Source organism: Adiantum capillus-veneris, chromosome 17, assembly GCF_014529385.1.
Source record: "Adiantum capillus-veneris isolate H3 chromosome 17, ASM1452938v2, whole genome shotgun sequence".
Lineage (NCBI taxonomy): Eukaryota > Viridiplantae > Streptophyta > Polypodiopsida > Polypodiales > Pteridaceae > Adiantum > Adiantum capillus-veneris.
Genome location: NC_140947.1, coordinates 27156438 through 27176862, shown reverse-complemented (window position 1 = coordinate 27176862; position 20425 = coordinate 27156438). Strand labels below are relative to the sequence as shown.

Below are 20425 nucleotides of genomic sequence, written 5' to 3'. Positions count from 1 at the left end.
ACTTGTAATGGCTCCTGCTTGTGATTGGCTAGGCCTGGAGGGGTCCAATGAGCTTCAAGCATGAGCTACAAGGGGGGGTCGACCCAAGCAAGCTAGGGGGGTGCTTAGGGGGTATACTCACCCACACACACTCACAAACACTCTCAGTGTGTACTATGCAAAGTGCAAGAGCTCCCTCTCTTTCTCCAAGCAAGTAGATGTTGAGAGCCTACACCAACACTCTTGGCTATGGAGTGCAAATCCATCCAAGAGCCATGCTTCAATGCTTGAGCTTGCCATCTATTTCTTCTTCATTACTATGCTATTATGTATGCTAGCACAAGAGTTATGATAAGTGAGGAATTAGCTCTTTCTCGTATGAAATGTTTCTTCTTCCTCTTCCCTACCCTCATTCCGTGCTAGCTCTCTCCACCTTCAAAGGTGTTTGAGGTCTTGGGACTGAGGCTTGGTATTGTTAAAGCTTTCTTCAAGTTTAGGTTATGCTATGATGGTGATGCATGAAGCTTTCCATCTTCATTGCTTCACCTAGGTCACAAGGAACACAAAGAATGTATTGTAACAAGTCTCTCTTTATGGGAGAAATCATAATACAAATGCCTATTGGAGGGGGGACCGGCTCCACATAAATCCGGTCCTCAACCGTTGTCATGTTCTCTAGATTCTCTCTCTTGCAAAAGTTATGTCTATGCCAAGTTAACTAATTGCTATGATTATGTTGCTATCTTCAATTATGTCAACCCGCTATGCTCACAAAATCATTTCTTGAAAGTACTCTCATTAAATTCCGCTACTCTCAAATTGAATAGGCAAATTCCATTACAGCCTTTTTGTTTAGCTTTGCCCAATCTGCATCTGACAAGTTTTCAGGTTTTGTTGCGAGCAATGCATCTTCACAATCTTTAAGGAATAGAATGCCTTGCATTCTTTCCTTCCACAAATCAAAGCTAGTGCCATCAAATCTTTTGATTTCCATCAAAGACTTTGACTCATTGCTACTTGTAGATGCATTGGAAGCCATTTCGATGCAAAATAGACCAAAAATTCACTGCTGTAAATTTTTAACAGCAGGCTGCAAGTTGCAATTTTAGCCTCTTACAGGCTCAGAGAACACTATAGAAGTGCAAGGAAACGTAACACTGGGTTACAAACACTTTATCCAAAGTGTACAATAGTAAAAGAGATAAATTTCAGTAGTAAATATTGAAATTTCAGCACACACATGAAGCATACATCCTGTGCATGAATGCTCCCACTTCAGCAGTAAAACCAAAGTGCATTTGCAACAACCTCAAACCTGCAACTGAGATAAAAGCTGCTGCAAAATGTATTTTCAGCAATACATAGACTCAATGGGAAGCATCCACAAGTAAATACATGTGTTTATTGTCACATAAACCTCATGTATATGTGAGAGAGGTCTCAAACTTTGCTCAATCGTACCACAAATTGCAATACATGACACAAAATGTCAAGAATTACATCACATTTGCAAAAACCCCAAAAGTTACTGCACAATTTGCTGAAATTTCTGAAAAATCAGCAAAAGCCCTCAATTTCTCAACTCGAATCCCCGAGAATTTCTCCTGTAATTACACCTGTAGGCGTAGACTTGAATAATCTTGCACTAATGTGCAAAACCCCCAAGTTTAAAGTGACAATTTGCTGAAATTTACTGAAATTTCAGCAAATAGGGCAAAATTCCCAATTCTCCGGGTGGATTGGTGCTGCCCAAAGTGTCCCAAATGTACCCGTAACACTTGTGCTTGCTGTAATTAACAATAAAAAAACCCGTTTTTGAAGAGAAACAGTCCGAAATGACCCGTTTTCAACTTGTTTTCAGCATATAGGCACTTGTGGGCTGAGGTAATTCACTTCCCTGAGTCCGGAGAGGAGAGAGAAAACACCTGCGCTTGCTGTTTTTAGAGAGAGAAAATTGCGCAGGAGAGAGAAAATGAAGATTTCTCGCGAGGGAATGTGCGCGGAAGTAGAGAACTATCAATTTGAAGTGCTAGAGGGGCTGGCGATGGATGTAGCAGACCACACGAGCAGAGAGAGAGAGAGAGAGAGAGAGAGAGAGAGAGAGAGAGAGAGAGAGTACGATTTTGTTAGTGTGTTTCTTGGGCACACAACTAAAAGCCATATGTTTTATTATTAAGGGTATAAACTTGTGACCATTTAAATGGCCTTTGGGTGTGAACACACCCAAGTATAAAAGAATGAATTAATGAGTAAGAGAGGCTAGAAGAGGGTCTTTAGACCCAACAGTATCGGCATACAGCAAGGTTTTCATTGCAACCAGGGCCAGTGTGGGGTGCCACAGGGTCATTTTGGCATGGCTGGTTTTTCTGGACAACAACCAGATATCGCACCTCTGACGCAAAATGTGAATGGCCAAGATGCGTCGATCATGCCTACTGCAGTGCCCATGTTGCAGACCATTCCTTATGACAACTTGGGGGCACTAGAAAAGCCGAAGGCTTACAAAGAAGGTGGTGCAGCTGTAAAGTTCAGTACCTTCAGTGGTTTCGAGGATAAGACGAAGGCTCTTACCTTCCTCCAGCAGTTTGATACAGCTTATGTGGGAGGGAATTTTACAGAGGCCTTGAAGGTCAGGAAAGCTGCCACTTTCTTAAAGGACAATGCGCTTACATGGTGGACGACATTGTTAATGCAAGGACAAGCACCCGCCACTTGGGTTTACTTCAAGCAAATGTTTGCATCTGCTTGGCTGTCAAATGAATTTGAATCCGATGTCATGACAGATTGGCACCAGCTTACTTCAGCTTCGTGCAAGAGCTTGCTGGAGTACAATAGGAGGTTTTGTAAAGCGTTACTCTCAGTGACCTCCTACAGATTTGTGCCATTGACAGAGCAGATAGAGAAGTACTGTTGTGGGTTGCCTAAAGGGCTTCGCGATTATTGTACCTTGAACAGAGTGGCTATCCTCACTCAGCTTATGGAAGTTGCGAACACTGGTCTTGCCTTGTTGAAAGGAGAGGACAGTGGATTTCCGAGCAGCGATAAAGGAGGGTAGCAAAAGAAAAATTCAGCGAAGAAGCCCTTTGTGAAAATGGCTCCTGATGCGTCACAGGGGTCAGAAAAGGCCACCAAAGACAAGGATTCAGCCGGGACTTCTGGAGCGCAGGCAAAGAAATAGAAAAGGAAGCCTTTTGTGCGCAAGTCGCTCGAGGAAATGAAGGTCCTAATGGCTGAGAACAAATGCTTTATATGCGAGCAGCCTGGTCACTTTTCTATCAATTGTCCACAAAGGAAAAGACTAGCTGACTCAGAGGATAAAGAAGACCAGAAAGGCAAGAAGCCTAAACCCACGGTAGGTTTAGTGCCAGACATGGTGGGTGACAGGCCCAACTTTGATGCCAGTGAGTTATGCAGGGCATGGTGTAAAGTTAGGGATCAGACGGCACTCATCTTCTTTGATCCAAGTACCAAAGCCAACTTTATCTCACCAGAGTTAGCTATGAAGCTGGGCATTAGAGCTGAAGAGATGGGGTACATAGCAGAGGCAGGGTTGGCATATCCTGGTCACTCAGAGTGTGTTACTCCTATCATTGGAAAGCTGCGTCTGCATATTCAGTCGTATGTGGACACAGAAGAGTTCTATATCATGCCGTTGGAAGGTTGTGACACCTTGTTGGGGATCCCGTGGATGTTCCGAGTGCATGGAGTCTTGGATGCCTACAACAAAAAGATCACTGTACAACATAGGGGCAAAACTCACATCTTGGATGTAAAGCTTAAAGGAGAGTCAGTCCCTATTGTATCTGCTTCTGCTATCACTTCTATAATAAAGAATCATCTTTCTGTGTACTTGATTTTTGCACGTGATGTCTCAGATAGTGATCAATCAAATTTATTTGTGTTAGATAAAGAAAGGTCAGCATTTTTGCAAAAGTTTAGTGATTGTTTTTCTGATTCATTACCGTCGCAATTGCCGCCAGAGAGACCTGAGGACCATCGGATAGATTTGGTGCCAGGGTGTAGCCCACCAAATAGACCTCCCTATAGGGTTAGTACGGCGCAACAGAAAGAGATTATGGGCCAGGTTGAGGAGTTATTAGAGAAGGGGCTGATTCAGCCTAGTTCTTCACCTTTTTGCTCCCCAGTGCTCCTAGTGCACAAGAAGGATGGCTCATGGCGCATGTGTATTGATTACCGTGCGTTGAATAAGAATACCATCAAGAATAGGTTCCCTATTCCTAGAATTGATGATATTCTCGATCGTTTAGAGGGTGCTGCAATTTTCAGCAGGATAGACCTTAAGAGTGGGTACCGTCAGATTCGTATAAGGCCAAAGGATGTGCACAAGATTGCGTTTAGAACGACATTTGGTCTTTATGAGTTTCTAGTGATGCCGTTTGGGCTAACAAATGCTCCTGCCATGTTCAACAGAATGATGAACTGGATTTTCTGCTCGCATCAACAGTTTGTTGGAACGTTCTTCAATGACATGATAGTGTATTCGAAGAATGAAGAGGAGCATAGGCGTCACTTGACCATTGTGTTCGAAGAGCTGTGCAGTCATCACAGGTTACTTGTCAATCCTAAGAAAAGTGAATTCTTCCTCGAAGAGATCCACTTTCTTGGCCACATAGTCTCAAAGGATGATGTTAGAATGGATGCCGTAAAGTTCGAAGCTATCAAGACATGGCGAGACTTGAAGACTGTGCACGATGTCAGAAGCTTCTTGGGATTGTGTTCCTATTATAGAAGGTTTATCAGAAATTTTGCAGAGATAGCATCGCCTCTTCACGCTTTGCAAAAGAAAGAGGTCACTTTCAGATGGACCCAAAAAGAGATTTCAGCTTTTAGTCTCTTAAAGGAAAAGTTGACTTCAGATCCAGTTATTGTTTTGCCAGATCTCAAGAAGTCATTTGTGGTCCAGTGTGACGCGTGTGGCAGTAGCATCGGAGCAGTGCTAATGCAAGATGGACGGGTAGTGGCTTATGAAAGCCGAATTTTGCAAGGGCCAGAGTCTATGAGAAAGAGCTCTTGGCCGTGATTCATGCGCTTTCTAGCCGGAAGCACTACCTCTTAGGTGCTGATTTTGTTGTCCAAACAGATCATCAGACCTTGCGATACTTCTTGACAAAGTCAAAGTTATCCGAAAAGCATATGCGATGGGCAAACATTCTTTCCATGTTCCACTTCCAGATTGTGCATGTGGAAGGCAAGAAGAATGTTTGTGGCTGATGCGTTATCAAGAAAGCCACAAATTTCAGCTGTGTCAATTCCTTATCATCATGAGTTAGATGACATGAAGGAACAGTATACTGCTGATGAAGATTTTGCAAGGATCTTTGAACAGTTACAAGAGGGGCAACATCACGAGCACTACCTCCTCAGAGACGGTTTTATGATGATGCATGGCAGACTTTGTGTCACTAGGCCACTGCGACATAAGGTCATGGAAGAGAGTCATGTCCCACCGTATACAGGGCATCGTGGCATTGATACAACAATTAAAGGGGTAGAGACATTCTTCTATTGGCCTACCTTGAGGAGAGATGTGGATGCCTTTGTGCGAGCATGCATAGTTTGCCGAAAGGTCAAATTGACAGGCAAAAGGCACCAGGGTTGTTACAACCACTGCCGATTCCGGATAAGCCATGGGAAAGCATTGCTATGGACTTTATCTTTGATCTTCCAAGAACGCCAACAGGGAATGATGGTATATGGACCATTATTTGCAGGTTCAGCAAGCAGGCCCATTTTATCCCTGTCAAGAAGAAGATAAAATCTGATCAGATGGCACGCTTGTTCATGTATATTGTGTTTAAGTACCATGGTATGCCACAATCGATTATCAGTGATCGTGATCCTCGCATGACCAGTTTGTTCTGGAGAGGATTGTTTGAGAACATGGGCACTACGCTCAAGTTCTCGTCTTCGTTTCATCCACAAACTGATGGACAGTCAGAAGAGGCTAATTCTACTGTCTTAGATCTGTTGAAATGCTATGTGTCAGATAATAAGGGCAAGTGGGAACAGTATTTGCCTATGCTTGAGTATGCGTACAATAATACGGTGCATTCGTCTACTGGCAAAGCACCTTTTTAGATTGTTGAAGGCGGCAAAAAGGTTCCTCCCATTTTGCATACAAAGGACAAGATCTTTGAGGCAGATTGATATGTTGAGAACATGGATGAGATGTATAAGAAAATTAAAGTTACCTTGGAGAAGACTCAGGCAAAGCAGAAAAAGGCTGCTGATCGTCACCGTCGTGAATTGCTGTTATCACCTGGTGATTGGGTTCTGTTAAGTTTCGAAAAGGCAAGGTTAAAGAAGATGAAGGGCAAGGAACGGCTGTTTCCTAAGCTCAACATGCGTTACTATGGGCCTTTTCAAGTGCTTGACAAGAGCAACGATGTGGCTTACAGGCTGAAATTGCCTGATGCGTGGAAGATTCATAACGCGTTTCACGAGAGTCTTCTAAGACCCTTCGTGGGTGATGTGCCAGAAGATATGCCAGATGAGGTGTCACAAAAATACGGAAGCGTAAACTGACGGTTAATTGCACTTCAAATACTCAAGAGAATTAGAGAGAGAAAGCTTGACACTTCATTGGGGACCAGAAGATGGGTTGGTCCCCCCCCCCCCATAAAGAGAATATCTTTATTACTAAGGGAGAATCTTTACAAGCATAGGAACGGGGTGAAAGCCCGTCCTCTATTCTTTCTTGGCCTTTTTCTACTTCTGACTGAGAGAGTAGAAGAACTGCTCTCTGACTACTGAGAGGATCTATCCACTTGTGCGAGATTTTGGGAAGCTCTCGTAGGGGAGAGTCTACCTTCCACAAAACTCATCAGAAGCTCTCACGAATGAGGGTCTATCTTCCGCTAACTGTGCCACTTTGGACGTAATCATTCCTGCAATTAACCAACCACATAAACATGCAAAACACACACACACACGCTTGCTGTAATTTTTTGCACATAACTAGAAATTGTTACCTGAGCGTGTTCCAATGCCAAATTGGAGGTCCTTTTCGCGATGGAAATGCTCCAAACTTGGTGTATGTGTAGAGTAGGTAGTGGGGAATGAGATTCTATTAAGACTTTGCTGAAATTCACCCTAATACAAGTGATTAGGGGCTGAAAACAAGGAATTTGCAGCAGCTAGACAAGGGAGAAAGAGAGTTTTCTACTACTTTACGCGATGAAACTTCTCCCAAAGCTGCAAGCAACCATGAGAGGCCTTGTTTTGGGTGATGGGTGCTCAAAGGCTCCACATACACCACAAGGTGCTGCTCTCAAGCTTCAATGAAGAGCTTCACTACGTAGAGGATGGTCAACTTGGGGGGGGTAGTACACTGCCAACCTGGCAAGAGGGGGAGGGGCTGCTCTCTTATAGCCTCCCAGAAGAGGGGGCGCTAGCATGAAGAGAGGGAGTGAGGGAGAGAGAGAGATTGCATGGGAAAGTGTGCCACTTGGCACACTTACTGTAAAACTTTTAAACCATTCAACTTTTGACTTTAAAAATCCTATGTTAGTTAATGAAATGTGAAATTAAGTGCACAACTACACACATAGATGCAACAAATGAAAACTTTATCTGCTCCCTAGCGCATTGCCGTACCAGCAATGCTCTGGCATTACCTGTTCGCACTTGTCCGGCCATTTGGTCCAGTGCAAAATCATTTAAGAATACTTTTAACTAACTTATCCTAAGGCCGTAAAATAATTAGACCTTAGGGTTATTATTCTAAGGACCCCATCTCATTCCTGTGCTTGCACTAGCGCGCGTAATTTTCTGAGCCTGAAATCTGAGGCTACTATCTACCCCTTCATTGAAGACCCGATTTCCCAATCGCTAGGGCTTCAGGGTATTTTCTGCTAGGGTCTCCTTGAGGTGCACTGGCCCAAACTTGGGCGCACTTGAGGCCCCAGAACTGCTAAATCTATTATGATGTGCACACAACTAATTAGATAATTCTTTTCTCGTAAATAAATTAATTATTTACAAAGTCTGACATAGTTACATGAGGATCAGCCAGAAGTTGAGGAACTTGATGAGATCCTGGTACCTGAGCAAGTTTTGGCACATAAGGACAGAAAAGTTAAAGGACAAGTTGCAAGACGCTATTTGGTGAAGTTCAAGAACTATCCGCCTATGGATGTAAAGTGGATGGAAGAGCATGAACTGTCAGAGTCACCAAATGTATTGCAGCTTTACCTTGAAGCCTTTGGGTTACAGTCTAATTATGCCCCAACCCAACGTGTGCAAAGGAGGGGTAATGATAGAGCTAGTACATCAAATGTACATATGAATTTAGTGTAATAGATGGAAATGACAAAAGTATGGAGGCCTCATTAAGTCATTTGTATCTATCTGTTATGACCTTTCTTGCGGATACATGTGATGATAGAAGAGTGTTAATAGCACAAGATCATCAGTGGCGTGTATTTATGGTAAGCAATCAAGGACGTTTGCGATTTCAAGAGGGGGTATGTCACGGGGACGTGGCAACTGCTAACTTTAGTTGTTGGTTTCTTTTCAATGGGTTTGGTTTTATTTTTGAGACCCTCTTCTTGAAGTAGCAAACGGTCGGACATTGTATGGCCAAAGTGAACGGTAAGAGGATGTCTAGGCTCAGAGCAAGATCATATAGGTCCCCCCATCGCACTTAGCAAGTTGGTGGATACTAGGAAGTGAACTCGATAAAGGCCCAAAGTCAAGGTATGACTACCAACAAAAAGTATCCGACAGTTGGGCCACATTGCACTTTTGGATGCGGTCCCAATGAGGATAGATGGTCAGATGACCACATGGAGCCCAACGGAATCATCTCCTAAAATTTAGGGAACTGCTATTTTGGGCCACGAAATGTGTTCGCGTCATTACCTCTGGTATGACTAGGAGAACATTTTACAACTCTGCCACGAAGTCAACTGGGCGACCAGTTGGGAGATTTTTAAGCGGCGAACCCGAAACGAAAAAATGCTTGTAAATGCGCCAAGTGGCACATTTCTGTGCACTTGCCTCACAAAGGAAGAGTTGGCGCTGAATTTTAAGCTGAGAGGAGCCTCATTTTGCATGTGCCACAGGTTAAGAGCTATGGAGTGCTTCCTTTCCCCCTTATGTACAGTGCGGTGCCAGGAGTGATGCCTTGCACGCTACGCACTGCTCTCTCTCCCCCCTACGAGCAGTATGTTATGCCCCACTAGTGGGCTTTTCATTTGACCAATGTACAGTTATGTGGGTTCATGCACGATTGCCGACTTGCACAGGCACTGGATTAGCTAGCGGCTAATCCCCTGCAGGTACATGTGAATTCGGAGAGGTTTCACGACAGAAATCTCGTTTGATTCAAAGGGCAAGTAGCCCTACAGGTGCGGGAGCTCGAGGTCTTGCTATAGATGCGACCGACACGCGAAACGGAGCCCAAAACAGGGAATTACAGCCTGCTGTGTATTTTTGCAGGTTTAGGGTTTCGGCCCTAAATGGACCCTAATACCCCGAGGAGGTTCGGGGATGCGAAGGGACCGCTGTACGGGTGAACTGGCGCATTTTCGGGGCAGAAAACAGAGAATTCAGCGTGCTGCAGATTCTCGCCAGGTTTTGCGAAGTGTCCGTATGCGTCGGGAAAAAGTGTCCGTATGCGTCGGGAAAGTCACCTATTGCGTGGGGATATTGACTGTGAAGCGTGCTAGTACAATTATGCTACCGAAATCGGGCCAGAACAGGTGTTTCTTAGCCTAGATTGTGCGGGTCAGCTTGTAGGAGATCACAGGTTTTATTCCCACTCTTAAAGAAAAAGAAATACCGAAAGGGGCGCCAATTTTGGGGCCTACAGGTTGTCGGCGTCTGCTCGGAGCATTCTAGCTTCTGAGCCGTGTGTATACTTAGGTGTTAGTCCCTGTTACAGGTTACCTTTGCAAAGTATTCTGTGTGTGTTTAAAGTAAAGAATTTCGGGTGAAAGCCAACCCCACGGGCCGGTTTCAGTCTTCCTCCATTTGATCAGTGCGCCTGATGCACAACAAAACGTCCCTAGAGCCTGGGTGGAGCATGTGGTGCGAGACCCTTGGCCAACACTAACAACGTTTGAAGGAGGTTTTGATGGAGTGTGGACTTCTCCTTTCTCCATGTTCTCTCCTTCCTCAGTAGTAGTGTGGCCCTAGAGATTTGGTCATTCCTTTGTCCTTTTGTGAGCTTGTTAGTACTAGTTGTGGGACAGGTTTACGATCTCTTGTGAACTTGTCAGCGCCAGTTATGGGATAGGTTTGCAACCTTTCATGGGCGGTTTTCTTGATGTGCGACAATTGATTTGTGAGATTCTTTGGATGACGTCTTTGCACGTACTGTTGACAGTTAGTGGGGACATCTAGTTCCTACTCCCGCGATCAACTACATTTGGATGCTTCTTCCATACATCCATTTGGAGAGCTCCAACCTTGGGGGCAGCCCTTTAGAATTGTGTGCGACCACTCACTCCAAGATCTGAGCAATTGAGGCTAGGCCTTATATTTATAGGCACTTTGCTTCAAAAAAGAAACCTAAAGTTTATAACTAAAAACAATCCCTAAAAGGATATGCTTTCCAAAGTAAATCCAGAAGTCAACGGCTTTAATAATCTGGCGCCCAAGAATTAGTGTAACCGGCCTGTTCAATCCAAAAAGGGCGGTAGACTTTACTTTAAACCTTGATTTAGCTTTCATCCATTATTAGTCGTCTATTTTACCTGTACTTTCAAGACACAACAAAGGGGAGAGGGATACAGGCTGCTAGATTGCACCTGTATGAGTAGACAGACACCAGATTGGCCCCTAACTTAGGCGCCCCTTTCGGTATTTCTTTATTGTTCAAAAGAGGGAATAAACGCTGTGGTTCCTACAAGCTGCCCCGCACAAACTCGGCTGAATTTCCAATGTTCCAGCCCGATTTCGGCAGCATAACTGTACTAGAACCCTTCACGGTCAGTATTCCCACGCATTGACCGACTTTCCCGACGCATACGGGCACTTTGCAAAACCTGGCGAGAATCTGCAGCACGCTGAATTCTCTGTTTTCAGCCCTGAAAATGCGCCAGATCGCCTGTACAGCGGTCCCCTTGCGTCCCCGAACCTCCTGGGGGTATTAGGGTCCGTTTAGGGCCAAAACCCTAAACCTGCAAAAATACACAGCATGCTGTAATTCACTGTTTCGGGCTCCGTTTCGCGTGCCGGTCGCATCCCTAGCAAGTCCTCGAGCTCCCGCACCTGTAGGGCTACTTGCCCTTTGAATCGGACGAGATTTCTGGCGTGAAACCTCTCCGAATTCACCTGTACCTGCGGGGGGATTAGCCGCTAGCTAATCCAGTACCTGTGCAAGAGGCTCTTGCCTCGGCAATCGCGCATGAACCCACACAACTGTACATTGGTCAAATGAAGAGCCCACTAGAGGGGCATAACATACTGCCAAAGGGGAGAGAGAGGGCAGTGCGTAGCGTGCAGGGCATCACTCCTGGCACCGCACTGTGCATAAGAGGGAAAGCAAGCACTCCATAGCTCTTAACCTGTGACAGAGACTTGCAAAATGAGCCTCCCAACTATAAATCACGTTTTTGCCTTCTCTATAAGTAGTAAACTGGCCTCAAAGTGCCAAGTGTCACTCATTTGTGCATTTTCCCGCTTTAGACCCTCGGGTCTAAAAATATCTCACCTGCAGCCTCTGTTGACTTGGCCACAGAGTAACAAAATGATCCCCATGTCAAACTGCACGTAATGACGCGAAGACATTTTCAGGTCCCAAAATAGCAGTTCCCTAAATTTTAGGAGATGCTGCCATTGTATCTTTCTAGGTCATCCGACCCTCTTTGTACACTGCGGCCACATCCAGAACTGAAATGTAGCCTCTGTAGCAAAGGATTCCACTTTGGCTAGTCAATGACCCCACTTGGCTAACCATAGTCCTTGTCCAACCTTAGTGCTCTCTTGCCCTCAGGCCCGGACTCCCTCTGGACAGTTCCACACTAGCTATGCAATGCAGGGCAGTTAGATTTCCCGAGGGGTGTTTCCAAAAAGTGAAAGTAAATAGATAATAAGAAAGAAATCAACAAAAAGGATAGATAGTAGTCACACGCTGGTGACAATTAGCCCACGCAAGAATATGCCGCATCAACAATCTGCCATACAGCAACCCGCGATTTGCGACACAATTTATCGGTTGTTAAGCTGTACTTTAAGTCCTTTAATTTCTGGCTCCTTATGCTCTTGCTCTAGTGCTCTGCCACTAGCTGTGTGTGTGCGGGTCCAAACAACCACTGCCACTTCACAAAGGCTTCACAGTGGCTGAGGTTTGTACTATCCTTATGGGAAAAGTTAACAGAGGATGATGTCCTGGTAGTGTTGCATCTCTTGAGGGTGTAGTATCTCATTGGGTAGATTTGTGTTCCCGTGTTTTGGCCTCCTTGTCTCCGCCTATGTTCATACGAGTACTGATCTATCAATTTTCTCCATAGGTTTTGTGCTACCTACTGTTAGACCTTTGGTTGATTGTTGTGGCTCGGCTTCGAGCTATGTTTTGAATTGGCAGTCCCTTTTTGGTAATACTTATGTAATATCAAAAGATAGAGGCCCTTTATATATATATATATATATATATATATATATATATATATATATATAGAGAGAGAGAGAGAGAGAGAGAGAGAGAGAGAGAGAGAGAGAGAGAGAGTGCACTTTGCAACATGAGTCTTTAAGGTGCACTTCGCAACATGAGTCTTTAAGGTACTGTTTCTGGGCGCTCTACCGATGATTCCAAATGCTGCCCATCAGTTGGACCTCTCTTAAGAGGGATGCAGTTTTTACTACAATTTGGAGCATCACTCTTTGGACCTTTGTAGCATCACTCTTTGGACCATGTGGAACTTTCGTCATGCTCACATTCTGGGCTTTAGTCTTCCCCTACATTGGCCACTTTGATAGCTATTTGGACTGAGCCGCTTCACACTATTCCCGGCCAGTGGGATACTACAGTGGGCTCCTCCGAGAGGCATAGACTCTTTTCTTCGGACATGGGTTTGATCTTCAGTTCTTTTCAGTCTGGACCATGAACACATCACATGGCATTACTTACCTCCCTATTGGTTCGTTTTGCATCCTTCATACAGGCCACCTTGTACACATAGCCTTCACATTGTACTCCCTGTCTTGTACATCTGCTAGGTGATAGACTTTTGGGCATCTCCAACAGTCTCCTTGTACACAATATATAGCCACTTTTGTTTGCAAACTGCCCATTGGCAGCATGTTAGAGTGGTAGCCTCTTTCCAGAGGAGGTCGTGTTGACCCCTGTTTTCACTATTGGGGAGGCAGTTTGGCAGGGAGAGTGTAATGTGCGGCGGAAGTGATTGATGGTGTATGCACATGTTGAGTGCTTAGTGCGTACCCAAGGTTCCTTTTAGTGAATGAGAGTTCCTTTTACTTCATGAACGTGTGCAAAGACTAGAGAGAGAAGTGAGAATGTTACTGTGAATGAAGGTTTTGTGAGTGATAGAGAGAGAGAAGACTAACACCAGATGGGGTCCCAAAACCCCCTCCAAGGGCCCCCTTCTCTATCGCTAGAGAGGTATTTGCTTTGCACAAATGTTGATACAATGGTCCTAGATGTTGAGATGCTAATGGGATCTTGCGGTAGATGCTTGGATCTGCGAGGCTAAAGGTTGAAAATGCAAAACGCTAGGGATGCAGAATGGGATCTGCAACTGTAACGAGGCTATGGGCTGATATGTTATCGTTGATGGCGGCGATGGGCTGAAATTTGAAAAATGCTAGCTGATCTTGGTGTCTTGGGCTGAAAACTGAAAACGTTGGCTGATCTGATGCTTGGGCTGAAAACTCTAGGGCTGATCTGGTACTGCGACAATGCGGCAAGGTTACGGCTGAAAACTGAAAACGCTGGTGCTGATGGGTTGATTTGGTGGAAAAATGCCAAAGAGGCTGAGGTACTGCGGGTACTGACTTATGGTTGAGAAGTTGCCCTTAGGCCCTAGGGTCACTTATATATTGGATAAAAGCTGGGTCGGGCAATGCAACTTAAAAATCCCATGATTTCTAAAATGATGCAAAAATGTCACTTATTAATAAGTCGATAAACTAATAATAAGAGGTGATTCACATGCAAATAAATACCTAGGCTGGGTACTAATGCAACTGTATGAGAACACTCCCCAATGCCTACACGTAGCAGACACTGGCTATGCTCATGTGCAATTAGAGGGTATACTAATCTAAAGTGCCTGGACATGCACGTCCTGCGTACAAGCTCACAGGGGTGCCAGAACACTTCCTAGGCTGTCCTAAACCCCAGTAGTAGGAGTTACAGCTTGTCCACATGCACATAGGGTTAGATGTGCACGTGACAGAATGCCACTTGTTCAGTTGGACTCGCATGCTCGTGAGTGGCAGTGTCCTTCGTTGAGCGATGATGGAGCCCCTTTATCCTTTTTGAGTACTGTGTCTCCCTGGAGGCTTCTTTTGCTTTGGTCATGCATCTGGACCCTCCGGATTAGCGGCAGGATATGTTTTTTCATGTGGATGATAGCACATGCAGGATTGCCTATTGGTACTTGGTCAGTAGTCAGGTCATGATCCGACTTTAGAGCGTGAGGTTTTAAGGCACTATTTGTGGGTTTGTCCTTCTGCGTAGCTAGCAGTTTGTTGTTTGTTGATTAGAGCAAGCATCCATGATGGGTTCGTGATGTGGGGGACAATTGCATGGCTTCCCCCAATTTCTGGGGTCGCACACCTTTTTTCAAGGCGTGCCGACACACCTGATCTTCTTGCTTACTCCCTTGGATTATATACCGGGCACTCTTCAGATGATCCCAGATGAAGGTCACTAGTTGGATTTTTGCCACAGCGAGAGACAGTTTTCACCACGATATGCAACATCACGCTTTGGACCATGTGGAAGGCTCGATGTGCCCACATTCTGGGCTCACAGTCCCCCCCTACGTCCACCATTTTGATAGCCATCTAGACAGAGATGCTGCATACTCTTTGCAGTCAATGGGATTCTTCAGCCGGCTCCTCCAGGGCAACGGAGTAGTGTCTATGCGTCTTTTTTCACAGGTGCGCGGTCGTCGATTCTTTTCCATCGGGATCAAGGTCACATCAGGATTGCACCCTCACAGTGGTTCATTAATATCATCGTATAGATCGCCTTGATGTTTACATAGCCTACACATTGTCACTCCTGTACATCCTCTGGGTGATAGGCCATTGAGCATCTCCCGAGGTAATTATGGTATCTTATGTACACATAGTGCAGTTCATTTGAGAGAGAGAGAGAGAGAGAGAGAGAGAGAGAGAGAGCTAGGGCTCCCTTCAACCTACATGTCTGTGTTAGGTGCAGTGGAAGGGTTTAGGGATTTAGCTCAGATCTAGTACTTTGCACAAACACAAGGTTATTTTACTTCACGTGAAAGAGCTGAGTTGAACACAATGAAAGAGAGAGGCAGAGAGAGAGAAAAGAGAGACGACACGGCATGTCAAGTCCCAACCACCCTCAAGGGCCCCCTTGCTCTGTTGCAAGAGCAAGTACTTGCTTTAATTACTTGCATGAATGCTCATACAACTGCTAAATGCTGAATACTGAGTGCTCCCTGCTGATGATGTGCAAAAATGCTAGATAATGATGCTGATGCAAAACCGCTAGGGCTGATCTGGTGCAAAAAGGCTGGTTGATCTGATGCAAAAACGCTGGCGGATCTGATGACGTTGAAGGTGCTGGCGATGGAAACACTGATAGATGCTGAGGTAACACGCTAGGATACTGCTGGGTACTGGGTACTGATCTTCTGATCCAATGGGGACCAAGGGGTTGCTCATATAGGTTCTTTGTGATTTGCCCTACCTACTTTCTATAATGTCATGTCAAAGTCTAAAGTGATTGTTCATATGCCTATATGCTCAAATGACTATATTGTGCAAGTGAGGGTATGCAACTATGACCTGCCTGATCATGCACCTCCTTCTGGAGGCTCAGAAATTGCCAGGCTAGATCCTCAGCTAATTAAGACCGACTGTAAACTGTAACAGTAGCTTGTTCATGTGGCTCCAGTGCAATGCGCACGTGACAATCTGCCTTGTGCTCTGCGCTCAGCCTCTTTTGCTGCCGGTTGCCCTCATCGTCCATTGCCAACGCCCTCCTGGGGCCCGCATCTGCAGCTGCTCGGGGACAGAGTTCTATGTTTTTGTTGCCCGCCCTCCAGAGCAGCGCAACCCCTTGGGGGTCAGCACCATTTTTGGCGCTCCAAGGGGGTTAAAGTAACAGAATGTCAGCTATGCGTTGAGAGAGAGAGAGAGAGAGAGAGAGAGAGAGAGAGAGAGAGAGAGAGACGTATTTTTTGCAGTGGTCAGGGTGGGCCAGTCACCTGTGGAAAGCCAGTTCTGAGATCATTAGTTCCAGCTCACTGTGCAGCTCACATACAGAAGCAATCGTCACGGAGTGTGAGAAAAGCAAACACCAATGCAGCACCCAAGGCTGGGCCAAAGCTACACCTTGTGATTGCAGAGTATGTCCGCCTTATACAGTGCAAGCGACGTGCTGCTCGAGATGCTTCCTTGAAGAATGTGGCCATCACTAACTTGAACAAGGACACAGACAATGCTGCCAGTTCAGGGATGCAGTAGGAGCAATTGCTTACAATGCCTCCATCTGCATAAGCAAGACAGTACATGTTTTGAAGACTCTTTACGATCTAACATAACAGCTTTGCTGCAGTGTTTGCTAGGGAAGAACATTGTCGAATGACACTGACCTGATATAGCCAGGAATTTGTGTAATACTGGGTAGGGCCTGTTCTGCTTTTCTGAAGTGGGTCAATGTATTTTTCTTATCAGAGTGTGAACTAACATAGTCACGCTACCGACACATGATTCGTTACAAACAAACAGCCATCTGCAATTTTTGATGCGTGATAATCCCAGAATTTTTTTGATAACAGGCTCTTTGTATATACATTATCGAAGACATTGAATAGGAAAAAAGGGTATTTTAAAGCACCACCGGTTCTTTGCATTGCTTGCTGGCATTGCCCAAAGCTTTTCAGTTTTTTAGCCCCCTTCTTTGTGTAGAAGCCAAGATAAACAAATTCCTGAGCATTTTGATTGGATTTACGTCACAATGCTGAGGATGGTTGACTTGCCTGTTGCTCAGTATATAAAAGGTGCTGTGGGATCATTGCATGCAAGAGTACAGTAGCGTGTTTTTTTCTTTCCTACTCCCCCAGACACACATAGAGGCAGAGGTTTGACTTTAGTACATGAGGGATTAACATCCTTATGTATCATTATTTGTAGGAACAGGGAGAACTACCTTGAAGCTATTTTGGGAGGAATTGAACAAAGTTGAGAGACAAGCGAACTGTCAAAAATGTGAACAAGAGAGTGCGATAGGATGAGCTACAGCTAGTGAATAGCAGCTACACTGTGTACAAGAGTCGGAACAAAACAAATTGCTGAATCTAGTTTATGGTGGGCTGCATAATACAGATAGTTGCTTAAATTTTTGTTTGTGCCACAAAAATTAGACCTTGCTTTTGCACGAAGGTCTCAATTGCACAAAAAATGAAAGTCTACCTCCTTATTGTTGGGCTCTGAGAATTAGTGTGCATTTGTTGTGGAGCATATGCTAACTTAAAGAACAGAGGCACGAGAGCTCAAAACTGAGAGAGTGAAAGATTAGGCTTGTTGAAACCAAGTATATAAGATGCAGCTGGAACCTGATTTACATTGCAAAAAATCTCCTTGAGGAGAAAATAGTGCGTATATGTAATCAGATGTAGAACCTAATGTACACACACCCTTGCTTTGTGCGCTTTGTGCGCGAGAAAGAACACTCACACCTGTGAAATTTTTGTCTTATTTTTTAAAGTCCTTTCTTATTTCTGTTCTGTTTTCGTGTGGTCTAGAGGTGTGCGCAAACATACCAGGAATGCACTGCAAACTACCTTGTTTAAAGCTGATAAGTCACATAAAACTGTGGGGAAGTCTTTGGGAGTCAAGGGGGGACAAGGTCAGGGGACAACTTAGTATCTTCTATACCAAAACAAGTGGAAATATACACGGAACTTTATCTAGAGTGTGAAGTTGGCTGCTTACATAATTGCAATTAAAGAATTTAGCATCTTTGTTTTAAGATACTACTTTACGAGTCATTCACATCCATCTTCAACGAGAATCCCTTGTGAGAGTTAGGATGGATAGAGCAAAGAGGCATTCATAAATAGTACACAGCCAAAACAAGCCCCTACATAGGTGGGTTGACCCTAGAAGAGTGTGAGCTCATTTGGCACTATGCATGCTTCATTTGACACGTATACAACTAGACAAAGCATATGGAACATCACATGCTCATCGCCAATTGAGATTACACTTGATTAGAGATGGTACACATAGGGCTCATGCAATGCACGCAACGTAGAGGGTTTCACAAAGAGCAGTTGGTGTCATGGATGTGAGACTCTCCAAGGGTTTCTACAAGAAATATAAAATCTACATTTTAATCAATATAGCAATTCTTAATACATTAGAGTGAGGAAGCAAAAGCATAGAGAAGGGAATTCTCATGCCCAACGTAGCATGGAGTTTAAGCTATGAGTCGGAATGCACTCAGAGGTACTTAGTGCTTAGTGCTACCCATGAATGTGTATGAATGAAGATGTATCCAACAAAAAAAAGACCAAATGGAGGGTGAAGGTGAGCATAGAGAATCTCATTTTACTACGATATAGAGAATCTCATTTTACTGAGAGCGAGTCAGAACATCTCCATCTCGTGCCACCAATGCAAATGAGGTTGCTTCGTTTCTCTTGAACTCTAAAAGGGTTTCAAATACCTATTGGTGGTAGGATATCAACACCAAATGAACAAATTTAAGCGCCATGCTTCTTTCGCAAATCTCATCTCCAAACATGAATTGGGTCTTACATACTTGACATAGATCGTTCTGATCGATTCAACAGTGTAAGTCCCTTGAAAATTCCTACCTTGGTTTACATGGACACAACGGAGCCGACCCCGTTAGTCTACCCTTTATTGTTGTGCAGTAAGGGTTGCTTCATATGCTATGGCATGCCCTTCTTGAAGCAATGCCCACAAGAATCACATTGGACTTCAAAAGACTTAGAGAGGTCCGATAATATTAACACGGGTTTAGAGATAAGCTGTGCTTTTAGATTTTCAAAAGATTCATTCTCTTTTGCAGTCCATACAAATTAATGTTCTTTTTAGCTAAACCATACAATGACCCTGCTTTGGACGAGAATTTTTCTATGAAGTGCCTATAGTATGCACACATTCCTATAAAGCTTCTGAATTCTTGTAGATTTGTTGGTATACCTCCAACTTTTCAGCGTCCATTTGGATCCCTACTTGGGAGATAACATGATCTAGATATTGAATCTCCTTTAAGAAAAATTCACCTTTTAAAAAAATTAATATGAAGGTTATTATCTCTCAAAACTTGAAATATTACTTGAAGATGTTGCTCGTCTTCCTCAATAGACTTGGAGTAGATAATACCGTCGTCAAAGAACAAGTACTAGGAATTCATATAGGCCAAATGTTGCACAAAAGGTCGTCTTATGAATATCTTCAGGCACAATCCTAATCTGGTGATAACTACTTTTGAGGTATATTCTACTAAAGTAGGTAGACCCTTATAGCTTATCAAATAGATCCTCTATCATGGGAACATGAAATCTATTCTTTATGGTTATCCGATTAAGTGCCCAATAGTCCACACACATTCTATAAGTACCATCCCTCTTTTATATTAGTAGAACTGGTGAACAAAATGGAGAGAAACTATACATGACCATCTCTTTTTACACAAGCTCGTTCACTTGTCTCATAATCTCCTCTTGTTGAGCCGGTGAGACTCGATAAGGAGGCTTATTAGGAGGTAAACTACTAGGTAGAAGTTCTATGGTATGATCATCTTGTCCTCTTTTGGAAGGTAGATCCCTAGGAATTTCATTTGCAAACACATCTTGAAACTCATTTGGGAAACTGGATAATTCTAATTCCTCTTTAGGAGGCTTATTAGGAGGTGAACTACCAGGTAGGAGTTCTATGGTATGATCATCTTGTCCTCTTTTGGAAGGTAGCTCCCTAGAAATTTCATTTGTAAACACATCTTGAAAATCATTTGGGAAACTAGATAATTCTCATTCCTCTTTATTTTCATTTCTGACCTCATTAGGAACACATGCATCTTTTTTAGACTCTGACAAAAACCATGTAACAAAAAAGGGAAGTTTTTATTACTTTGCGTAAAGCTTGAGTCTGTACAAGTGGTATAGTGTTACCCACACTATTTACATCAAGTGCAACATCCTTGCCCTAATAGAAAAGATTTTTCTTTCAAGAAACTTCATAGTGCTAGCCATGCGATCAGACCATGGTGCCCCTAGGATAA

The 20425-nt window shown here is 44.0% G+C and overlaps 1 protein-coding gene across 1 annotated transcript in view; it reads left to right on the top strand.

Moving 5' to 3' along the window:
• The window catches only part of LOC147436963 (uncharacterized), a 42861-nt gene extending 25854 nt beyond the window's left edge, over positions 1 to 17007 (top strand). Inside the window, exon 2 of the mRNA XM_086486360.1 lies at positions 16356 to 17007. Coding sequence (XP_086342486.1) covers positions 16356 to 16635 — 280 coding nt within the window. The 3' untranslated portion in view covers positions 16636 to 17007. The remainder of the gene's footprint in view (positions 1 to 16355) is intronic.
• Positions 17008 to 20425: the final 3418 nt, after the last annotated feature.